This window comes from Cyprinodon tularosa, unplaced genomic scaffold (genome assembly GCF_016077235.1).
Source record: "Cyprinodon tularosa strain WSP-4 unplaced genomic scaffold, ASM1607723v1 ctg121, whole genome shotgun sequence".
NCBI lineage: Eukaryota > Metazoa > Chordata > Actinopteri > Cyprinodontiformes > Cyprinodontidae > Cyprinodon > Cyprinodon tularosa.
The window spans coordinates 1,210,829-1,231,274 of NW_024038015.1; the positions used below are offsets into that span (position 1 = coordinate 1,210,829).

The following is a 20,446-nucleotide window of genomic DNA, read 5'->3' on the forward strand; positions in this document are numbered from 1 at the left end:
GCGGGTAAGTCTCGCCCTCCAGGGGCTGCACAAGCTGCTTTCACCTTACCAGATCTGCGGTGACTGGTAAGTTTTCGTTCTTTTCTCAGCAGTAGTTTACTGTTCGCTTTGATTTGCCACGTTAATTTTGTGGCTGTTTTGACTCACGGTAGCGTTTCTGCTCGCGCTGAGTTGTTTTCAGTTTGTTTACCTAAGCCCACCAGTAGCGTTTCTGCCCGCGTTGGGTTCTTCTATAGTTTGTTTATCTACACTCAACAGTGGCGTTTCTGCTCGCGCTGAGTTGTTTTCAGTTTGTTTTCCTTAGCCCACCAGTAGCGTTTCTGCTCGCGTTGGGTTCTTCTATAGTTTGTTTATCTACACTCACCAGTGGCGTTTCTGCTCGCGCTGAGTTGTTCTCAGTTTGTTTGCCTTAGCCCACCAGTAGCGTTTCCGCTCGCGTTGGGTTCTTCTATTGTTTGTTTGCCTAAACTCACCAGTGGCGTCTCTGCTCGTGCTGAGTTCATCTTTAGTTAATAATCGAGTCGCCAGTAGCGTTTCCTGCTCGTGTTGACTTGTCCTTGGTAGCGGGCTGATCACGCCTTTCAGCAGTATGATGCTGGATAGTTTATGTTGCTCGACCTGTCTGGCTCCACTTCAGCCCGATGACGGGCATGACTTGTGTCCCTCCTGCCTCGGTGTGGAACATCTCCGGGAGGCGCTGTCAGATGACGCTTGCCCCAACTGTCGCGTCATGCCCCGGTCGGTCAGACTGGATCGGCTGGCTGCACTGGAGCAGCCTACCGACTGGGCGGGCGCTTCGCCGCGTGCTCGTTTGCCGATGGAGAAAGCGGTGTGCAAACGATCTACTGTGGCTGCACCTTCGGTACCGACAAAGCGTGCTAGACGGACCGATGCAGGGAGGTTGTCCACGAGAGTGGATCATCTCACTACGGAGCTGGCCCAAATGAAAGCCCTCCTCCAGTCCTTTCAGACTGCTGGTGATCGTGGCACGGCTCTCCCTACCGAGCAGGATGAAACGTCAGTCAATGACGACGATGCTGTTTCTGTGGCGGCCTCTGGCACCCATTTCTGTGAGGACCTTCCGGAGCTGGGCTCCGGGGCCTCTGGGTCGGACTCCATTGCCTCCCAGGAGGATACGGGGGAGTCTGTGACATCCGCTATTCGAACGGCTCTTGCCCGTTTACAAATTGGTGTTCCTCAGGCCCAGCCTGCGGCTTCCAGCGCCTTCTTTAGGCGCAGTAGGTCAGAGACTGCCTTTGTGGTTCCTCCCTCGGCGGAGTATGTGCGGGAACTGCATGCTTGCTGGTCAGACACCAAGGCGTTTTCACGTCTGACGACGGATGGCAGGGTCCTGGCAGCTATGCAGGAGGCACCCAAGGTTGGCTTGGGGCAGATGCCAGCGGTGAAACCGGGCATTGCCTCTCTTATAATCCCGCCTGATGAGGCCTTGCGGCCCAATGCCCGTTGTCCGCGTCCTCAGTGCCGTATTACCGACGACCTTCTCTGCAAGGCCTATGACTCTGGGGCCCGCATGGGCCGGATTGGGAACTCTCTCTCCCATCTTATGCTGGCCCTGTCTTCCTCCTTGGAATCTGTTCCGCTGGATCATGCCACGCAAGGCCTGGTTGATGCATCTCTGCAGGCCTTTGCTCTTATGACGAGGGAACTTGGACGCACACTCTCCACACTGGTTCATGCTCGCCGCCAGGTGTGGTTGGCGCAGTCACCACTAACTGAGCCTTGTAGGAGGACCCTCCGGGCCCTGCCTGTGGTCCCGGGGGAGCTTTTTGGTTCTGCGGCACTGGACGCCTTGGACCGTACGGCTCAGGCCTCTAGAACGAGGCAACAGCTGGCAGGGCTTCACAGACGTAACCGCCAGCCAGTAAGCACCTGGGCAGCTGCGGGTCCTTCACGGAGGTCCTTAGTGCCTTCTCCTTCTCCCACTGAGCCCCAGGGTCCGTTACCAGGTCAGAGATCGGTCCAGAGACCTGCTCTAGATCGGAGGAACAGAGCTCGAGACCAGGCTGGAACAAGGTCCTTTCATCCCTTTCGAGCCGCGCAGTCTGGCCGGCGCCCTCCCGGGCCTTCGAAGGGCCGGGGACCCGCAGATGATGCCTTAGGGCCGGCGGTCGGTTATTTTTCCCCGGGACAGCTCAGCTTCTGGGCTGCCCACACCCCGGACTTGTGGGTGTTGTCCACCCTGTCCCGGGGGTACCGTCTTCAATTCCGCCGCCGGCCACCTATCCCTGGCCGGGTCAGGATGACTGTGATCCACGACCCGGTGAAGGCACAGGCACTGAACCAAGAAATCTGCACCTTGCTGGCCAAGGGTGCTATAGTGCCTGTGGACCCCCTGCTGGATCCAGGGGGCTTTTATTCCACGTATTTTCTGGTTCCGAAGAAGACTGGGGGCCTGCCTCCAGTCTTGGACCTCAGGGGCCTGAATGTGTACTTGAAGGCCATGCCCTTTCATATGCTGACCACCAGGGAAGTGTTGCAGGCGATTTCCCCGGGCGATTGGTTCACTTCCATAGATCTCAGGGATGCTTATTTTCACGTTCCGATCGCTCCGCCCCGTTGGCGGTTTCTTCGTTTTGCTTTCCAAGGGAGACATTTCCAGTTCAGGGTCCTCCCGTTCGGACTTTCACTGTCCCCCAGGGTGTTCACCCGATGTGTTGCAGCGGCTCTCTCTCCTCTGCAGGCACAGGGATTGAGGATCCTCCCATATCTGGACGACTGGCTCATTTGTGCTGCGACGTTGGACCAGGCGGTTCGAGATACTCGGTTAGTGCTCCATCATGTGGGATGCTTGGGCTTGCAGGTGAACATGGAGAAAAGCAGTCTGACTCCCTCACAGGAGACTGTCTTCCTGGGCATTGCCATGGATTCCATCTCAATGACTGCTTGCCCGTCACCCCAGCGGGTGGACAGTATATTGAGCGTGCTCCCGGAATTCAGGCGCGGCATGGCGCTGCCTCTTGTGCGGTATCTTCGACTCTTGGGCATGCTTACAGCTGCGTCCGCCGTAGTGCCCTTGGGGCTGCTGTCATTGCGGCCCCTCCAGATGTGGTTGAACAGCTTGAATCTGGATCCCACACGGAACACTCATCGTCTCCGAAGACTTCGGGTTGGGCCTCAGTGTCTTCAGTCTCTGTCCCAATGGAGGGTGAGGTTGTTTATGACCACAGGGGTCCCGCTCGGTTCCCTCCCGTGTCGTCGGGAAGTTGTGTTTGCAGATGCATCCTCCACGGGCTGGGGTGCAACCTGGCGGGGTCAAATGGCACAGGGGACATGGTCCCAGCGGCAGGGCAGGGAACACATCAATGTCCTGGAGTTACAGGCTGTACTTCTGGCTCTTCAGAGCTTTCTTCCAGGCTTGCGGGGGAAGCACGTGCTGGTGAGGTCAGACAACACCACAGTGGTCTTTCACATCAACCACCAGGGGGGAACGAGGTCAAGGAAACTGTTGTGCTTGACTCGACGGCTTCTGACCTGGGCAGCTCCACGCATAGCCAGCCTCAGAACAGCCTACATCCCAGGGCCGGAGAACGTTCCAGCAGATTTTCTATCCCGTCAGAAGCCGCTTCCAGGGGAGTGGAAGCTTCACCAAGAGGTGGTGGAGTGCATCTGGAAGGTCTTTGGCAGGGCGGACGTGGACCTCTTTGCCTCAAGGGACGCATTTCACTGTCCCCTTTGGTTCTCGTTGGACAACAGCAGCCCTCTGGGCCACGATGCTCTGGCACACGACTGGCCCCGGACCCTCCTTTATGCCTTTCCGCCATTCAGCCTACTTTTTCAGACTCTCCTCAGGGTACGTCAGGAGGGGCACAGGGTCCTGCTGGTGGCCCCCTACTGGCCAGCGAGGACTTGGTTTCCTCTACTGTGCGAGCTGAGCTCCGGCTCGCCAATGCGTCTCCCCTCCAGGAGAGATGGGGGGTCAGATCTTGCACCCCGAACCGGACCGGCTCCAGCTCTGGATTTGGCCCCTGCAAGGCCGGGGTCCACCTTCTCAAGATACACTGGGTCCAAATGGCTAATGCATGGGCGCCGTCCACGCGAGCTGTCTATGCTAACAAGTGGACGGTCTTTGCCACCTGGTGCTGTGATAGAGGGCAGGACCCGGTGCAGTGCTCAGTTTCTGACATACTGACCTTCCTGCAGGCATTGCTGGATCAAGGACGGTCTCCATCTACCTTAAAGGTGTATGTGGCTGCCATTTCCTGTTGGCATGTTGGGCTGAATGGTTGTTCTGTGGGCCGAGACAAGGATGTTGTACTGTTTTTAAGAGGCGCTCGGCGTTTGCACCCCCCCAACCGCCCTGTGGCACCGGCGTGGGACCTTTCTCTTGTGCTTGAGGCTCTTCGGTCCCTCCCATTTGAGCCCCTGGCGTCGGCGGACCTCAAATGGCTCTCACTGAAGACTGCGTTCCTTTTAGCTATGGTTTCCGCAAAACGTGTAGGGGAGTTACAGGCTCTCTCGATAGCCGAACCCTGCTGCCGGTGGAATCCTGATGGCTCAGGCGTTACACTGTGGGCTGACGTAGCGTTTATTCCTAAGGTATCACTGCCAGCAGGCAGCACCCAGCCTCTCCATCTTGCCCGGTTTGACTCCGGAAGTCCCTCTGAACCACTGTGTCCTGTTCGTGCCCTTGAGACATACATCAATGCCACGGCATCCTTCCGAAAGACAAATAGCCTTTTTGTTTGCTACGCTGGCTCACGGAAGGGTCAGGCACTTTCTAAGCAGCGACTTACACACTGGATTGTGGATTTGATCTCCAAGGCTTATGCCTTGCAGGACTGGCCACTGCCGGCGGGAGTGAAATGCCACTCTACAAGGGGCATGTCGACATCGTTTGCTGCTATGACTGGGGTGCCATTGGATGTTATATGCCGTGCGGCCTCCTGGAAATCACCTAGTACCTTTACTCGGTTCTACAGGGTGAATGTGGCTGCGCCCCATCCGCTTCAGGGAATCCTCGAGCAGCATCCCTCTACATCACATTAGGTGGGTGGTGTAGTCGTCGTTCCTTGAATGTTGCTGATTCCTCGTGACCTTGTTGATATGAGTCATCCAGTGCTTGAAGCACCGCCTCTGGCGGTCAGTAGGGATGAAATAGAACGAAAGTTACTATCGTAACTACGGTTCTATGAATCCCGGATGACCGCCAGAGTGCTTGGTCCCTCGGAATCTCTGCTTTCGCGAGAAGATTGAGGGATTGATTGCCGGGTGCCACGTGACTATATAGAGTCACATGGGTCCCCGGCAGGTCACAGCTGACTTTGTTGTCATTAATACTCGACCTGCGCATGCGCATGAATGATCATTCAGTGCTTGAAGCACCGCCTCTGGCGGTCATCCGGGATTCATAGAACCGTAGTTACGATAGTAACTTTCGTTCTTGCCGAACAGATTAAGCTCATTCAGATTTGTAAGAGTTTGTATGTTTTGCCACAGATTGCCACAGATTCTGAGCTTTGACTGGCCCATTCTAACATGTTTTCTTTGGGTATTACCTTATATTAAACTCTATCCATCCTTTTCATATTGTCTGTGCGTACACAAAAGCTCCATGAATTCACTGAGGACCACTTTTAGCAACATCAGATGTGCTCTTTGTGACCACACACCAATATTATGCCTATTATACACCCAGGAGTTACCTGGCTTATTGAAAGATCAGATTACAGCTGCAATTTCCATTGGTTTACTTTTAATATAACTGAGTTGGCCCACTTAAAATGGAAAAAAATGTATAATAATTCTTAGCTTTCTTCTTCTTCTTTCTATTCTTCTTCCATAAAGGCCTACTCAGAGTGCATTGCTAACAGGCACTACTATTGTCCTTCTGACTGCATCTTTAATTATTGCTCATCTTTCAACTTTATCATGAGTGTAAATTCTCAGTCATCAAAGTCATGGCAACCACAGGCCTTCTTAAATTGTAAGTACACTTGGACCTCAAAAACAAAGGAAACACCTTTAAAGACCAGATTGTTCAGATTTTTGACAGGTGGGGTCATAGAAACCATTTTGTGAAAAGAGAAAAGCCATCATGGAACAGGAGGGGGAGGATTGTGGTTTCAGCTTCCAAGCATTTAAAAATCAGCTATGGACCTCCTTCCAAAGAAGTTACTTAAGAAGTCCCAGAATGACTAATCGGAGCCCATGCACAACAGGAAGATGGACCTCCATGCAGCTTAAATACATCAGCACTCCAACTAGAGTTTGCTTTGGTGCAAGCCAACAAAAGTGACAAAGACTCCTTGATAGGTGTTGAAACGTTAAAAAATTGAGTAGAAGCCTGGTTGCTTTCTAATTTAAGCCTGTTTATGGTTTCCAACTTGAAGTTTTGCATAACATTGGAATGTCCATGGTCCTTAAAAAAAATTATATATATATATATATATATATATATATATATATATATATATATATATATATATATATATATATATATATATATATATATATATATATATTGCCCTATTGGGACCTATAGCATCCTTTCACTTCTTATTCTTAACCTACACAGAATACTGTATCTAAAATAAGGTTTATTTTTCAGTTACATTTACTGTTTGGGTCCACCAGCAATGCAGTCCTTTAAGCTTTATTGTACAGCTGTGCTGGAGTTCCTGCACACTTCTCCCTAATAAATAATTCATGCAGCCAAACTAAAGGAAGGGAACCCTAAATAAATATCATTATTGACATGGCAATGTTTTGCCATAGGCTTGTTTATTCCTCTCCTCTTTTGCCTCTTTTATTCCAGACACTGGGTAAATCTTGGAACGTTTCCATTTTTCTGATCTTGACCATTCTCTCACAAAAAAACAGAAGTTTGTTTTTTTTCTAGCAACTGTTTTCTTGAAGAAATACCAATGTTCTTCTGTTTCCTCCTGCCGTCTGGCTGTGAGATACCATTTGTCTGATTGGGGGAGACAGGATACTCCCCAGCAGTTAGACTGCACTCAGATCATCTGTTACACAAGTCTACCCCCCCCCCCCCCCCCCCCCTTTAATCCTTAACTGTACGCCAATCTGTCTGTCTTTCCCGCCGGTTTCCTCTCTTCCATCTTGTCCTCTGATGGAGGCTGCCATTCATCACACAGCCACATCTGTGAGGTGTCAGCACTCTTTGATAAATGACTCTGATGAGAGCATGCTAAATGAACATGGTAAACAAGAAATCATGGTAATTATTAGAAAAGACCCATTCACAGCTAATTGCTGTTTTTTTCAGCTTGTTTTGCTTTGCAGTTGAAGAAAGGAAACCCATTCTTGAAGACATTGAGGACTTAATCTCAGAATGGTTTTGTGTGTGTGCGTACCTGTCTAGCCATCAGAGTGAGGAACATTTTTCCAATTTCACCATCAAATTGAAGACCAGTTGTTGCAAAGTGAGGACGTTTTGATTGCCCTCACATGCTATTTCGCGAAGGGTTAGGTTTAGGGCTAAGGTGTCAATTGGTTAGGGTTAGGGTGAGGTATGCATTGGTAATGGTTAGGTTTAGTGTTAGTTTTAGGGTTGGGGCATAGAAAGTGTTGAACATGACTGAAAATCAATGGGAGTCAACACATGGTCCTCATTACAATGGCAGAACGAGTATGGGGGTGTATGTGTGTGTGTGTGTGTGTGTGGCATTGCAGTAGATTTATCCTTTACATCATGCTTAAGTGAAGGCTTAGTTATTTTCTGCAAACTTCATCCCCTATACCTTCTTTGAATTGATTGTCTTTAAGTGCTGTCTGCCTCTTTCAGGGCGCCCTGCCATTTGATGATGACAACTTAAGGAATCTCTTGGAGAAGGTGAAGCTGGGAGTGTTTCACATGCCACATTTCATTCCTCCAGACTGTCAGAATCTCCTCCGTGGTATGATTGAAGTGGATGCATCCAAAAGACTAACGGTCAGTTTATTTTGGAGGCTTCATTGCAGAGCAATGATTAACCTCTTGGATGTACGTCATCTAGTGCATTTTTTTTGTTTTTTTTTTGTTTTTTGTGAGTCTCCATTCCTGTCAACCAGTTGTTGGTATAAGTTGGTGGAGGGACTTCTGTTACTTAATTTTGAAACTTACCAAGTTTTTTTTGCACTGCAATTGCAGGTTCCACTGTATCTTATTTGCATTTCAAGTTATCAACACAAATAAGTATTTTATAATGAAGTTAAAAGCAAAGACAATGTTCAACTATTTCAGTTTTTTAAATTGTGACACTCAATTATGTGTAGAACCACCTTTCACTGTAATTAAATATTTTGAGGTGCAGTATGTCTCGTCCAGCTTTGCATAGCTAAGGAGTGAATTATTTCCATGTTTGCAAAATAGCTTTAGCTGAGTAACATTTGAACGGGAGTGCCAACCTTAATTAAAGATTTAAAACATGTTCTCATTTGGATTTGGTTTTAAAAGTGTGATAATAAATGTATTTAAACCAATCAATTGTAGCTCTGGCTGTAGGTTTAGGGTTGCAGTCCGCCTGGACCTTTAACTGTTTTCCAAGTCACAATTTTATTTGTGTCTCTAATGGATCCTTCCACCTGTCCTGTCCCTCCTTGAGAGAGGTTCCTGGACAGCCTGATGCTGATGTAAAAATGTAATGATGACATGTGTAAAGGCAATATGAAATACTGTTTTTTATTCCACACAGCATTTTATATGTATCAGAAAAAAAGGTAGGTGACATCTAACCAGAGTAGTAGGTATTGAGTTATCTTTATGAATCAGTTCAAGTCTTTTCATGTTTGTCCTTATAAGGAAATCTGGTTACACTGCTGTTGGGAATTGTTACTGTCCCATTTCCTTTTTGCTTTAGATTATCGTTCACATTTAAATTCAATTCAATTTCAAAAATGCTTTTATGAATCCTAAAGTATGGTCAGAAAGCCTTGCAGAGAGACAGTTGAATTCGAGATGTGAACCTGCAGCCATGTTTCATGGCAAACTCTGCTCTTACAGTTGTGCTCGTGCAGAAATCTGCAGAAATACCAAAAACTTATGCCCCACACCAATGGTTCGCTCTCAGCAGTATGGCTCTTCCTGTTCTCGCTACTCAATAAACTATTTGTTGCTGATTATCCTCTGCCAAGCATGAAAAATCCCTTTCAATTATCAACATTTTATTTCTTGCAGCTCACAAGAGCTGATGCTAAAACAATGTTTAATTTCTACCGAAAGGAATCTAATTTATATCCAAAGAAAATATTGAATTGCATGCTGTTTATTTTTGGATAAAGAGCCAGGTGAAAAGGTACATAGATCTTTCAATATTTCTCTTTCACAGTTCTTGTTTGTCTATTTATATAATGTAAATGTTTCCTTGTGTTGTCATTCAAATACTTTCTCTGTTTTCTTTAAATATTTCAACATTTTAGTTAGCATTTTCTTTGAATTTAGGTGTGGATTGTCATGGCATTGCAAGACAATTATGTAGGTTTCCTCTGTATTGTTTTCATATTAAACCCCTCTGAATTTAAATCTACGTTGACCCCTGAGCAGCAGTAACCAAGGGGCAAATTGAAGAAATAAATTAATTGCCAAAGTAGAAAGAAGAATGTTTTTGTTCTTTGCTTTTTAGGAGTAATGACGATTGATGGATCTGTGTGTAATGCATAATTAAAAGCACATCAGGAAGTATTTGCTTTAGGATGGATATGTTATGTCTAAAACCATTCATTTATTGTTAATTTTGTTAGCTTGTCTGTCTGCTAAATTAACCAATATGATGTGTTGAACTAGATCTGCTATTTTCATAACTTTTGTGGCACAGTGGGGCATTAATTCATGAAAAAAAAAAATGAATTCTATAAATCAAAGTTTTCTGCCCAACAGCAAGGATAAACTGCAGAGCAGCATTCTGTACCCAGCAATTGTAGTATCTAGGCAAGAGCTGTCAGTCTGGTAAAGAATCTGGTTGTTATTCAAAATTGTAAAGGTTTACAACATAAAACTGACTAAAACGAGACTAAAACCTTTTTAAGTTTTATTCGATTAAAACTATCACATATAGTAATGACTAAAATGTGACTAAAACTAATAGTAGATTTCATCCTGAAGACTAAGACTAAATCTAAGATGGCTCTTAAATATCAACACTGGTTCTCTTAAAAAAGAATATCCGAGTCTAGCTGGCAGAGCTACTCCAATGTGCAGCCACCATAAGCAGCTCAATTCTAGGATGTTCCCACAATAACACTGAACAAGTTTTTTCAAGTTATTTTCTTTTTAATTTTACGGTATGAGCAAAGGAAAAAGAAAAATGGTATGAAATAAAGCAAAAAGGTCTATATAGTACTATTCTAGCTGCATAAAGTAAAAAAAAAAAAATTCAATTTTATTATGCTGCCAGGGGCGGATCTAGAAAAATATTTATGGGGTGGCAAGAGGGGGGCAGGAATTTTTTAGGGGTGGCAACATATGGCATTTGTTTACACTTAATTTAATCACAGTTATCACAGTTTGGTGAGAATAGTACTGTATGTACAGTACTAGTGTTTCATGTGAAACAGTTCATATTAGTAATACATCGTACAATGTGATCTCACCTAATAGGAGATAGAAGAATGATAACACTACTTCTAGGGGGGCATTATGACAGGAAAGGTATTAAGGTAAGACACAGGTGCTGATTCGCAGATGTGTGAGATTGACTGTCAGAGAGGCAGCTTTGCAGCATTTGACCAAGAAGAAACTATAGAAAGAAAAAGTTACCCATCAGAGATCTATGGACTGAGCTGGACTAAAGTGAGCAGAACTACACAGTAGAAATAAAAGGGTCAAAGCACCAAACAAGGTACCAGACATCCATGTATTGTTTACTCTGAACACACATTTACCCCATTTGTTCCTCAGTAACTTGACATACAGCAGTTAAGGCAACATGAAAGGGACATTTCATGCATGTAAATATGCTGTAGATAGAGCTGTATATGGAGGACCAACTCTGCCATATTTAAAAATAAATACAGAAATAAATAAATGCTCAATAAATAAATAAGCATACAATTAATTGCCACCAAAAATACAATCAACAAATAAATGTAATTAGAAATTATATTATAATGGCTGGCAGAAATGTTAAAAGGGCAGGCAGAAAGAAATAGCGGCGAAGAAATAACTAGGGTAAAAAAATACAAAGGAAGAATAAAACAGACAAAAATATGATAACATGCACTTAAATAAATACTTAAAAATATAAGTAATTAAAAAATTAAGTTGAAGATAATAAATGACAAAAAAATAAATAAGGTAAATATTAAAAAGGCAAAGAAATAAAGAAGCCAATTAAAAGAGTTATATACCTTTATGACTAGCTGTATTATTTAATTTCTACTTACATTTATTTGTTGTTTGTATTTTTGGTGGCAATTAATTGTATGCTTATTTATTTATTAAGCATTTATTTATTTCTGTATTTATTTTTAAATATGGCAGAGTTGGTCCTCCATACTGCTGTATCAACAAATCAACAAAAAGGCGGGTTCTGTATGTTACATCAAAATCTCCACAAATCTGAAAAGAAGCAACATAAAAATACATTTTGCTTGTGAGTAGGTTCATACGGGTCATTTCTGGATAGTTTCATACTATATATACAAAAAAAGAAACAACAACACTGCTTCATATTAAGCAGGATTCACACCAGTATCACATTTTTAACTTTTAACACTTTTGGTTTTATTAAAGGAAATATCAGATTTTCTCAGGTGCCAAAACAAAATGTAGCAGCTCTTTAAAGGTTCACCAGAGAGCATAACATAGAGTTGACATGACTATAACAGCTGAATGCGGCGATTTCCATGTTGCTCAGCAAAACGCTTCACAACTTTATTTAGATCCAATGCCTTTGTGCGTTTTGATTTGAGTTCAACCAAACTTGATCGTCTCTTTTCTGTCATAGTTGACCGCAAATATGTCTTTATGAGCCTGAAACGTCAGGCCTAACTAACATCATAGTTAGAGAAATAACGTTCTGCAACCTGATTTTTATCATCTGTAAATCAGCATTGCAGCTATGCTAGCGACATTGTGCTTTCATTATAATTTCATTCCTCGATAGATAGTTAATCAGTTTTTACCTGTTTCATCCCGTTTCTCCTCTCCCCATCACCCCTGGCCCCCTCACATTGCCCCATTCGGTTTTCAAAACAATCAGTCTCAGTCGCTCTCGCGTCATCTCGTGCTGCATTCACTGCAGTCCGACATTTGAAATTAGCGGTCGTAATTCTCAAATGATCCATAATTTATAAGCCTCGCCACCCCTACCGCCAACTGGGGTGGCAGCTGGGGTGGCAAGGCTGTCATTTAGGGTGGCAGTTGCCACCCTATGCCACCCCAGTAGATCCGCCTATGTATGCTGCAGATGCACTGCTTCTCTTATACTCATGTCCCCCCTCTTTGATGAGGGCAGGTCACCCATATCCCCAGATATGCCCACCAGAAAGCAGCAGTGTCCTCGATAAAGGGTTACACTAAGGCCAAACGGCTGAGAGAGAATATGCTATCTGTCTGTTCCCCTCTCCTAACTCCAAAAGGACCTTAGAGGATGTGTTGTAACCTCACAGAATGTCAAATAGCCTTTCAGTTTGAGAATCTTTCAAGATTACTGGTGAGCATAGAGTCGCACAAGAGACAAAAACACCCAAGGGCAGACATAATAACAAGAGGTTATTTGGCAAGGGCTTGTTTTTTCATGAACTTCCTCATAACAGTTTGATGGATCTTTTTACACTGTAATCATACAGCCACTACTGTCTGTTAGCTTCTGTTAATTAGATTTTTCTTGTTGATGCAAAAAGAATCAAATCTCACAAAGCCAGAGTCCCTGTTATTGGTGGGAGGCCATATCCCTGCATTTAATGGACTTGACTAAAACAAAATAATCACTGTTCTCTCTTTCTGGTTAGACATCCAGAGGCCAGTGGGTATTACAACCCTCCTGGGCTCTTAAGTCTAGCTTACGCAAAACACAAAAAAAAAATTGTTTGCCCCTAACAGATGAATCATCAAATGATTTAAAAACTCAAACTGAAAGCACAGGATTCATTTTCTAGAACTCAATATGACCACTTAAGACTTTTAATATCCTAATTCTTCACCATATTCTCTTTCTAAAATGAGGCCTTTTGAAATACAGCTTTTAATGTTCAATCTTTACTGCTGTCTGACAGGAAAAAGAAGCAGAAACGTAGATCTAAATGGTTTCTACCTTACTTTGCAACACGAGAGGGGACGGTTAATACGGATTTAAAGCCTTTTGGCAGGGTAATACGTATGATTCAGTAACGTGGAAAAGCCTGTTTTATTATACATGGGCCCAGTCCCTCAGTTCATCTATTGCCTGAAACAAGCTCCATTTGCTCATTTCTCTTTAAATCTTGTTTTGTCTTTAAGCAACAACTAGAAGCCCTTTTTTAAAAAATGCAGCCAATATGTGGGGGTTATATTTTTACATGTGTGCTCTGTGGCCATTGGAAAAACGGTATATATATTTGTTACTTATAAACCTGGAGCAGAACCCAGCTTAGCATGAGCCCCCATTTGTTGTCGCCGACTGGGGGTTTGACAGGACAACAGACAAACACAGTGCAGACGAATTTGCCCAGCGGTATTTTATGTATTAGTGAAATAAATATTTAAGTGGCTATGTCAAGGTAGCTTACCTATACAAAAAAGCCTCTGGGGCAGTTGTATACCCTATTGGGTAAAATACATTAATCATATAGATTGGCTTGTGCTTGACTTCTATGAATGTATAATGCTACATTCACAACTCTAGCAGGATTTCAGATATCAAGATTTTTATGTCCTCAAAAAAATTTTCCTGGTCATTTATAGTTAGGCATTTATCAATAAACAGAGCTCTAATCTGGTGCATTATTTAAATCAATGCCATGTATATGAAGGGTAGCACAGTATTTGGGTGACTTATTTAACACTCCTATTATTTTTTTAAGGGGGCATTTATTGCTTTCCTAATGTTTTGACGATAAAACCATAGCTCTATTATTTGTTTAAAGTTTTAAGCAACGCCTAAAAGTTTTATTTCTTTTAACAAAAAATGGCACTGTTGCAGATGTTTTCATTTGAGGCAATTTGCGGAGGTGGCAGGGTAATATTAGTTTGTCTTCTAAAGATTTTAAATGACTCGTTGATTATATTCCAATTTGGTTCCAGATAATTTTGTGTTTGGCAAAAACTACAACCCAAACACATGATGTTTAGAAACTAGTACTGCTGCTTAATATCCTGAGAGGTGGGTATATCTGAACACATTGGCTCAAATTACAGCTGTGGTTGCTATTTCAAATTTTGGTTGCAAACATCATCTTTAAAGGTAGAAAACACTGAGAGTATAAGAAAAAAATGATCATAAACAAAATTATATGAATACATATAACAGTTTTGCAGGCTGTTCACATAAAAGTAAACTTATTTCTTTAAATACACAAAGATATATTAAAAAGGATTACTGGCAATCGGATGGCAAAATATCAGACTCGGTCGTTGTCTTCCCATTCACAGGAATGGTGATGTCATAAATAAAGAATGATTAAATATAGCCCAGTTAATAATATGTAGTGTACAAGTGAGATACAAAAAAGTATTTTAAAACCTGTATTTTCATTTTTGACCTTTCAGATTAAGAGTTTTTTAACTGAAAAAATCTTTTAGCATCACACTAAGTTAACTTCAGTCAGTAGAAAAAAAATAAGTTCATAAAAAATTTTCAGATAGTGTAGAAAAAAACAGTAATTCAAAGTACTCTACAGTAGCCAATTAAGGAAATACTACTATTTAAGTTAAAATAAGAAGTAAAACCTGAAGTAGCCTTAAAGAGAAAATTTCTTTTTTACAGCACTGTACATTAAGAGATGTGTTTCGCCTACTTGTATAATGGTCATGAGCACTTAATGTTCATTTTTACTTTAAACCTCATTACTGTCTGCAAGCAATGTGTGTGATATTTGTCTCCTGCCTCCAGGCCTTCAATAAAATGCAGTCAGAGTAGGTCAGCCACTGGCCTGTATCTGATAGCCAGAATATCTCTGTCAATACCATGACCTCTGCAGAGGCATACAGCACTCACCGAAAGTCGCTTACCAGCCTGAAAGGCTCGCTGATTGCTCTAATATCGCACACAGTCATTTATCAGTTCTGCCACACAGAGGTAGGTCCTATGGGATGCAGGAAAGATCAAGACATTGATGGAGACGTATAGACATGAACTCTGAATGAGTGACAATAATTAGACTTGCTCTGTGCATCTCCTGTGGTTCCACAACAGCAGCGTGAGCAAATTAAAAAGTCCCAGCAGTGACATTGATCTTGTTTCTGACTGTGGCCAGTGGAAGGAAGGAGAAGTCATTGTAACAGACATCTTTCTTTGTTGCCCTTTGGCTCGCCATTTCTGCCTCGCTTTGCTTTGGGATCACTTACAAGAAAGAATGTTGAGAGGGTTAGTGACCGAGTAGCTACATGATAAGTACAATAAAGAGGGATATCATCAAGAGATTTTTGTTCAAACTAAGAGAAATCGAAAGACGATGTTAATTAGGGCTGGGCGATATGGAAAAAAAACTATATCACGATATGGATTATTTTATATCACGATAACGATATATATCACGATATGCCACAACTGATGTTGCATTTTATGTTTTCATAGTCCGTCAGATAGACAGGGTTGAAAAAAATCTTTCATTGCCTATTTTTTACCCATCATCTTGTTTCCTAATATGAGAATCCCAACCTCAAACCAAGAACTCCAGTTATGCAATTTGCAGCCATGACAGTGAACAGTATAGAATCTTGGCTAAAAAAAGTTAAGATAAAATAAAAAAGTTTATCACGATAGAAAAAATAGAGGAGAAAGGTCACGATAGACATGTTTCTCTCGTCCTCACGATATATATCGCCATATAGCCCAGCTCTAATGTTAATGGTAGATTTTTCCTCAGCGTAAGAACTTGGCACTGTCGGCACTGGGTAAGATGGAGATAATAATCCATGTTTGAAGATCAGTTGTATCATCTATCTTTCTCATCCATAGTTCAACCTTGATTCTCAACCAATAAAATCTCTTTATTTTTCCTCAATGACTGCAATGTTTTTTGTTTTTTTTTAAGCCTCTTTATTTACTTAAACTTTTGTATTTAATGTTGTTTTTCTGTATAATTTAGGTTATGGTGAGTTTTTTTATTTTTATACAGCTTTTCTAAACCAACACTGTGTCAAACTTTCTTATTTCCCCCCCAAAACTCCCACAAATAATTGTTTGCATAAACGGAAACAAATATCAAAATAATTTCTGTGTAATAACAGTTTTTTTTTCTTCTTTCTTTTACAGTTAGAAAAAATCCAGAAGCACTCGTGGTACATGTAAGTTCCTCATGGCCTTCTCCCAGATTTATATGCCCCCCAATTTCATCGTTCGTTAGACTGTTCAACACCTGAAGGGAGCTTCCACATGAAAAATGACTGAGCCTCAGCTATGTACACAAGAGTACATTTATGCAGGGCATGACTTCACTCTCAGGGACATGGGGGGTAAATTGGTAGCGCATGAAAGAAAATTCTAAGCATATGGTCATGTGAACAAGCAGAAGGCCTGAGGGAGCCTGTGGGGACGAGGAAACTAAACTAGTACCACTTAAGTTTGCCCCATTGTTTAACATTAAAAATACAATATATGCACTTTATTCGTCCGATGTAATTCATTAAGAAATATTCATCGCTATCTTGTTCCCAAAGGAAAGTACAGCTGCTTTCTGAAAATTTAAACGAAATAAGCAATCTCTATGATGAGAATTACTGCAACAGTATTATTAAAGCTAAACTGTATGTTTTTAATTTTAGGGTAAATAGTTGTTTGCCATTTAGTAAAGTCAGGAATTATAAAATGAAAGTGCTTTAAGCTCCTTATCTTTTACTGATCCCTCAAACTGGCATTAAGGTTAAAGCAGAGCACTGAAGTACTGGGAAGGCTGCAAGTTTCCTGGTGGAAATCCCAATGACTACCTCTCTGACCCATGGCCCCATAATGCATCCTAAGAGAGAGAAGTGTTATTGGAATTTCATCATTGACAATTTACTATGATAAATAATATAAAAAAAAAAACAGAGAGCTAAAATGTTAGAAGAAGCAACAGGAGATGTGAGTTGGGACAGGAAATAAGTTACTTTTTATTCATGCTTTCCATTAAAGAATGACAAGTTTGTCATGATTTTTATTCTTGTTCCTGTTTATTTGGATTTAGAAGATTAAAGTTCTGCTTTAGAAATCTTTGACGCAAATAATGGTGCAATTACATTTAAGATTAGGCATTTGTGGATGCCAAGCCTTAGTGCCTTGCTAAATAAAGAATGTAAATGCTTTAAGCTAAAGTTTAGATTTAAAGTAAATATTACATCGTTTCTATACATTTTTTTTAATTTACCAATACTTATCTAATTTAGAGATTACAGTAGCCCTGGTTAGTGACTACAGTTTCTGCAGGAAAGTGTCTCAAAGTGTCTCAAACCCACAGCTTTTTGGTTTTAAAAAAAAGGTCACTGTAATTGTAATGGAAAATGGGTCACCAAAGATTTGCTTTAAAATATGTATTTGAGGCACAACAGGCCTCCTCAGACTTCAGTAGAAACCAGTCTTTTATCTCCTGATATTTTATTTTTTTTTTGTAGGGGACTTTCTCCTGCTCCATAATAATTTGATTGCCCTCAAAATAATTACAAAATTTAAAGAATATTATTTAAATGTGCTCTGCAGATGTCTCCTCCCAGTCTGAAGAGCCAGTCACATGACCTACCAAGGTCGAATAGGTTTTAGTAAACATACTTGATTTTATGAAATTATTAGCTAAAACAAAAACTTATTTCAATTCTTTTGATTAAAAAACTGTGCAGTCTTTAACTTTTGCAGTTTTTGCAGAAAAAGGTTTCAGAAAAGATAAAAATGAACATGAACATTTTACTGGTTTAATAAAGGGGTTTGAGTTGAGTTTTGTATGGAACTCTGGTGTTTCATTATTTTAACCTCAATCCATCAATCACTTGGTTACATAGCACTGTTACACACAATCTAAAATAAGTATTACAATGGTATCTTTAAAAGCAGAAACAAAACTAATCCTTTGGATTAAAAGGCAAAACACCAAAGTTTTTGATGGATTTAAAATCAGCTGCCGGTGCATCTTATAGATGGTGTGATACTGTTTCACATTTTAGGAACTGCAGCTGAAAGCTTGGTCTCCTTAAATTATCAGTCTGGTTGTCAGAAAGAATAAAAGCATTTGGTTTTCAGATGTCAGCATCCTACAGTGACTATGTTTATGTAAAAGATCAACTATGTACAATAAGATGGTGTCAGACCATTTAAAGGGTTTAAAAAGTAAAATCTTCTAAGTGATTCTATACTAAATAGGCAGACAGCATATAGAGGATGATATGAAGGGATGGCTCACTTTACTTTTTTCTAGTCAGCATTCATAAGGAATTTTTTTCTGACCAGAACGGGGCATATTTGTTTAGTTCTTCATCAACTTAAAATTATAACAAATTTAAGCTCACTGTCCAAGATAATGCTATGATTCCAGTTAGTTAAAAACAAATGAATGGAGAGGACCAACAGCACTTTAAACTCTCCGTTTTGTGAGAGTTAATAGGATAATAATCATGGTCTTGATTTCATTTGGACATGGAAAATTCAGCTTTATCCATCTTTTTACACCCATAGGAGATTCTCATCCATCAGACTACTTTGAGCTTTTTGCTTTAGATGAACAACATCTAGAATTTCAATACAGATACTTGGAAAAATCAGTTCTATGCTGAGAATACTCCACAATATCATATCTCTAATGGGGAGATATTTTCTTGATCATTATGTAAAATAATTTAAAAGCAAATAAGTTCTTCAAGAGACAACTGTAAAACTGTCATTTAAAATTAGTTGTTTAGACATGGTCTTAATAACAGCAATGCAATGTTATACAAAGGAAACATAAGAAAATGTATTTTTCAGCCGTTATGATTTGACTTCAGCAGGAAAAAATGCCCCTAACCATTTCACTTTTTGGTAAAAATAAGGACTGAATCCTTTATTAGATTATGTCTTAATATACAGGTATACGTTAAAGACAGAGAAATGGGGGAAAGGAAAGTTAGTTAAAGCATTGACATAGATCTAGTTCATAAGTTCACTGTATATAGATAATGGAGGGCGTGTTATTTTAATAGCTGCCAATGGGGTTTCTGCTTCACTGAGCTCACCAGATGAAAAATAATAGATTCAGGAAAGTAATAATGAGGAGAATATTGACTCAAATCTGTCTAAATGTCTGTGGGTATTGGCATGTTTATTGAAAGGAAGACTGCAGTTCTCTTTGTGTTCAGTTGAAATGAAGAAATAGAACAGCAATCCTCTTGAAAACGGTGTAATTTGGCTTTCATGTTAAGGCCTGCCTGTGTTCTCCTCAGAGACAGGCAGAGAAAAGACGGGGTAATGTGAAATATCTGAAAGTGTTTTAGGAAAAAATTAATAATAATTTAAGGAAACATTTTGTAAACTGAGCCTGACCAAATAAGTCAGGCTTCAAATGAATGACCTTGTTGGATCAGTAGGATTATCCAGGTGCTCACAAAGCAGTACCAAAAATTTGTATTTATGGAGAGAAAAATCATCACAAAAAAGGATCTTATTTTTATTCTCGTTTTTTATGCATTCCTAGTGGTGGAAAAAACGAACCGGAGCCAGAGCAGCCTGTTCCCAGAAAGGTAACCATCCGCAGCCTGCCTTCTGCAGACGACATCGACCCAGATGTACTGGACAGCATGCACTCCCTGGGCTGCTTCAGAGACAAAAACAAACTTCTTAAAGACCTGCTATCAGATGAGTGAGTGAATAGATGTTTAAACGGGAGGGATCGATACTTTATGGGTGTGATTTCAGGTCTTGCTTGTACACTTTAATTTTTTTTTTTCCTGGCTCTTACAAAATCCCATAAAGCTTTCGCTTTAGATGTCAGAAACCATTGATCACTTAAGTGTTATCACACAGTGCTAACAGTGCTTGGTGCTAGGATACTTTTTGTCTGAATTTGTCCCGGTTTGCTCTAGAAGCTGACTTACTATATGTGTCACTTTTGTACATATCCTTCTTCTAAGAGCTCTCCCCTTTTCAAATATAATCCCACTAATGTTTCAGTTTTTTAAATTTCCCAGCGCTTCTCCTCTTTGCTTTAAGTACTCTCTCACCATACTCCATTTGCTTTCCTTCTCCTGGGATAATTTTGTAATTGTGCTGCATGGGAGAAAAATCTGTGGTCTCCATTTCCCTTCCCCTGCTTCATTTTAGCTGAAGTTGCAGGTCCTTGTCTCTTTGCCTCCCACAGCTTTCCAATCTGTCTTTATTATAGAGGCCTATTCCCTGGGTATTTTGCATAG

The 20,446-nt window shown here is 41.4% G+C and overlaps 1 protein-coding gene across 5 annotated transcripts in view; it reads left to right on the top strand.

Moving 5' to 3' along the window:
- brsk2a (BR serine/threonine kinase 2a) overlaps positions 1-20,446 on the top strand; it is a 262,598-nt gene that overhangs the window by 212,621 nt on the left and 29,531 nt on the right. For all 5 annotated transcript variants that reach the window (XM_038275549.1, XM_038275539.1, XM_038275558.1 and 2 more), the window contains exons 8-10: positions 7,766-7,912; positions 16,353-16,384; positions 19,732-19,896. In XM_038275549.1, the coding sequence (XP_038131477.1) occupies positions 7,766-7,912; positions 16,353-16,384; positions 19,732-19,896 (344 nt within the window). The remainder of the gene's footprint in view (positions 1-7,765; positions 7,913-16,352; positions 16,385-19,731; positions 19,897-20,446) is intronic.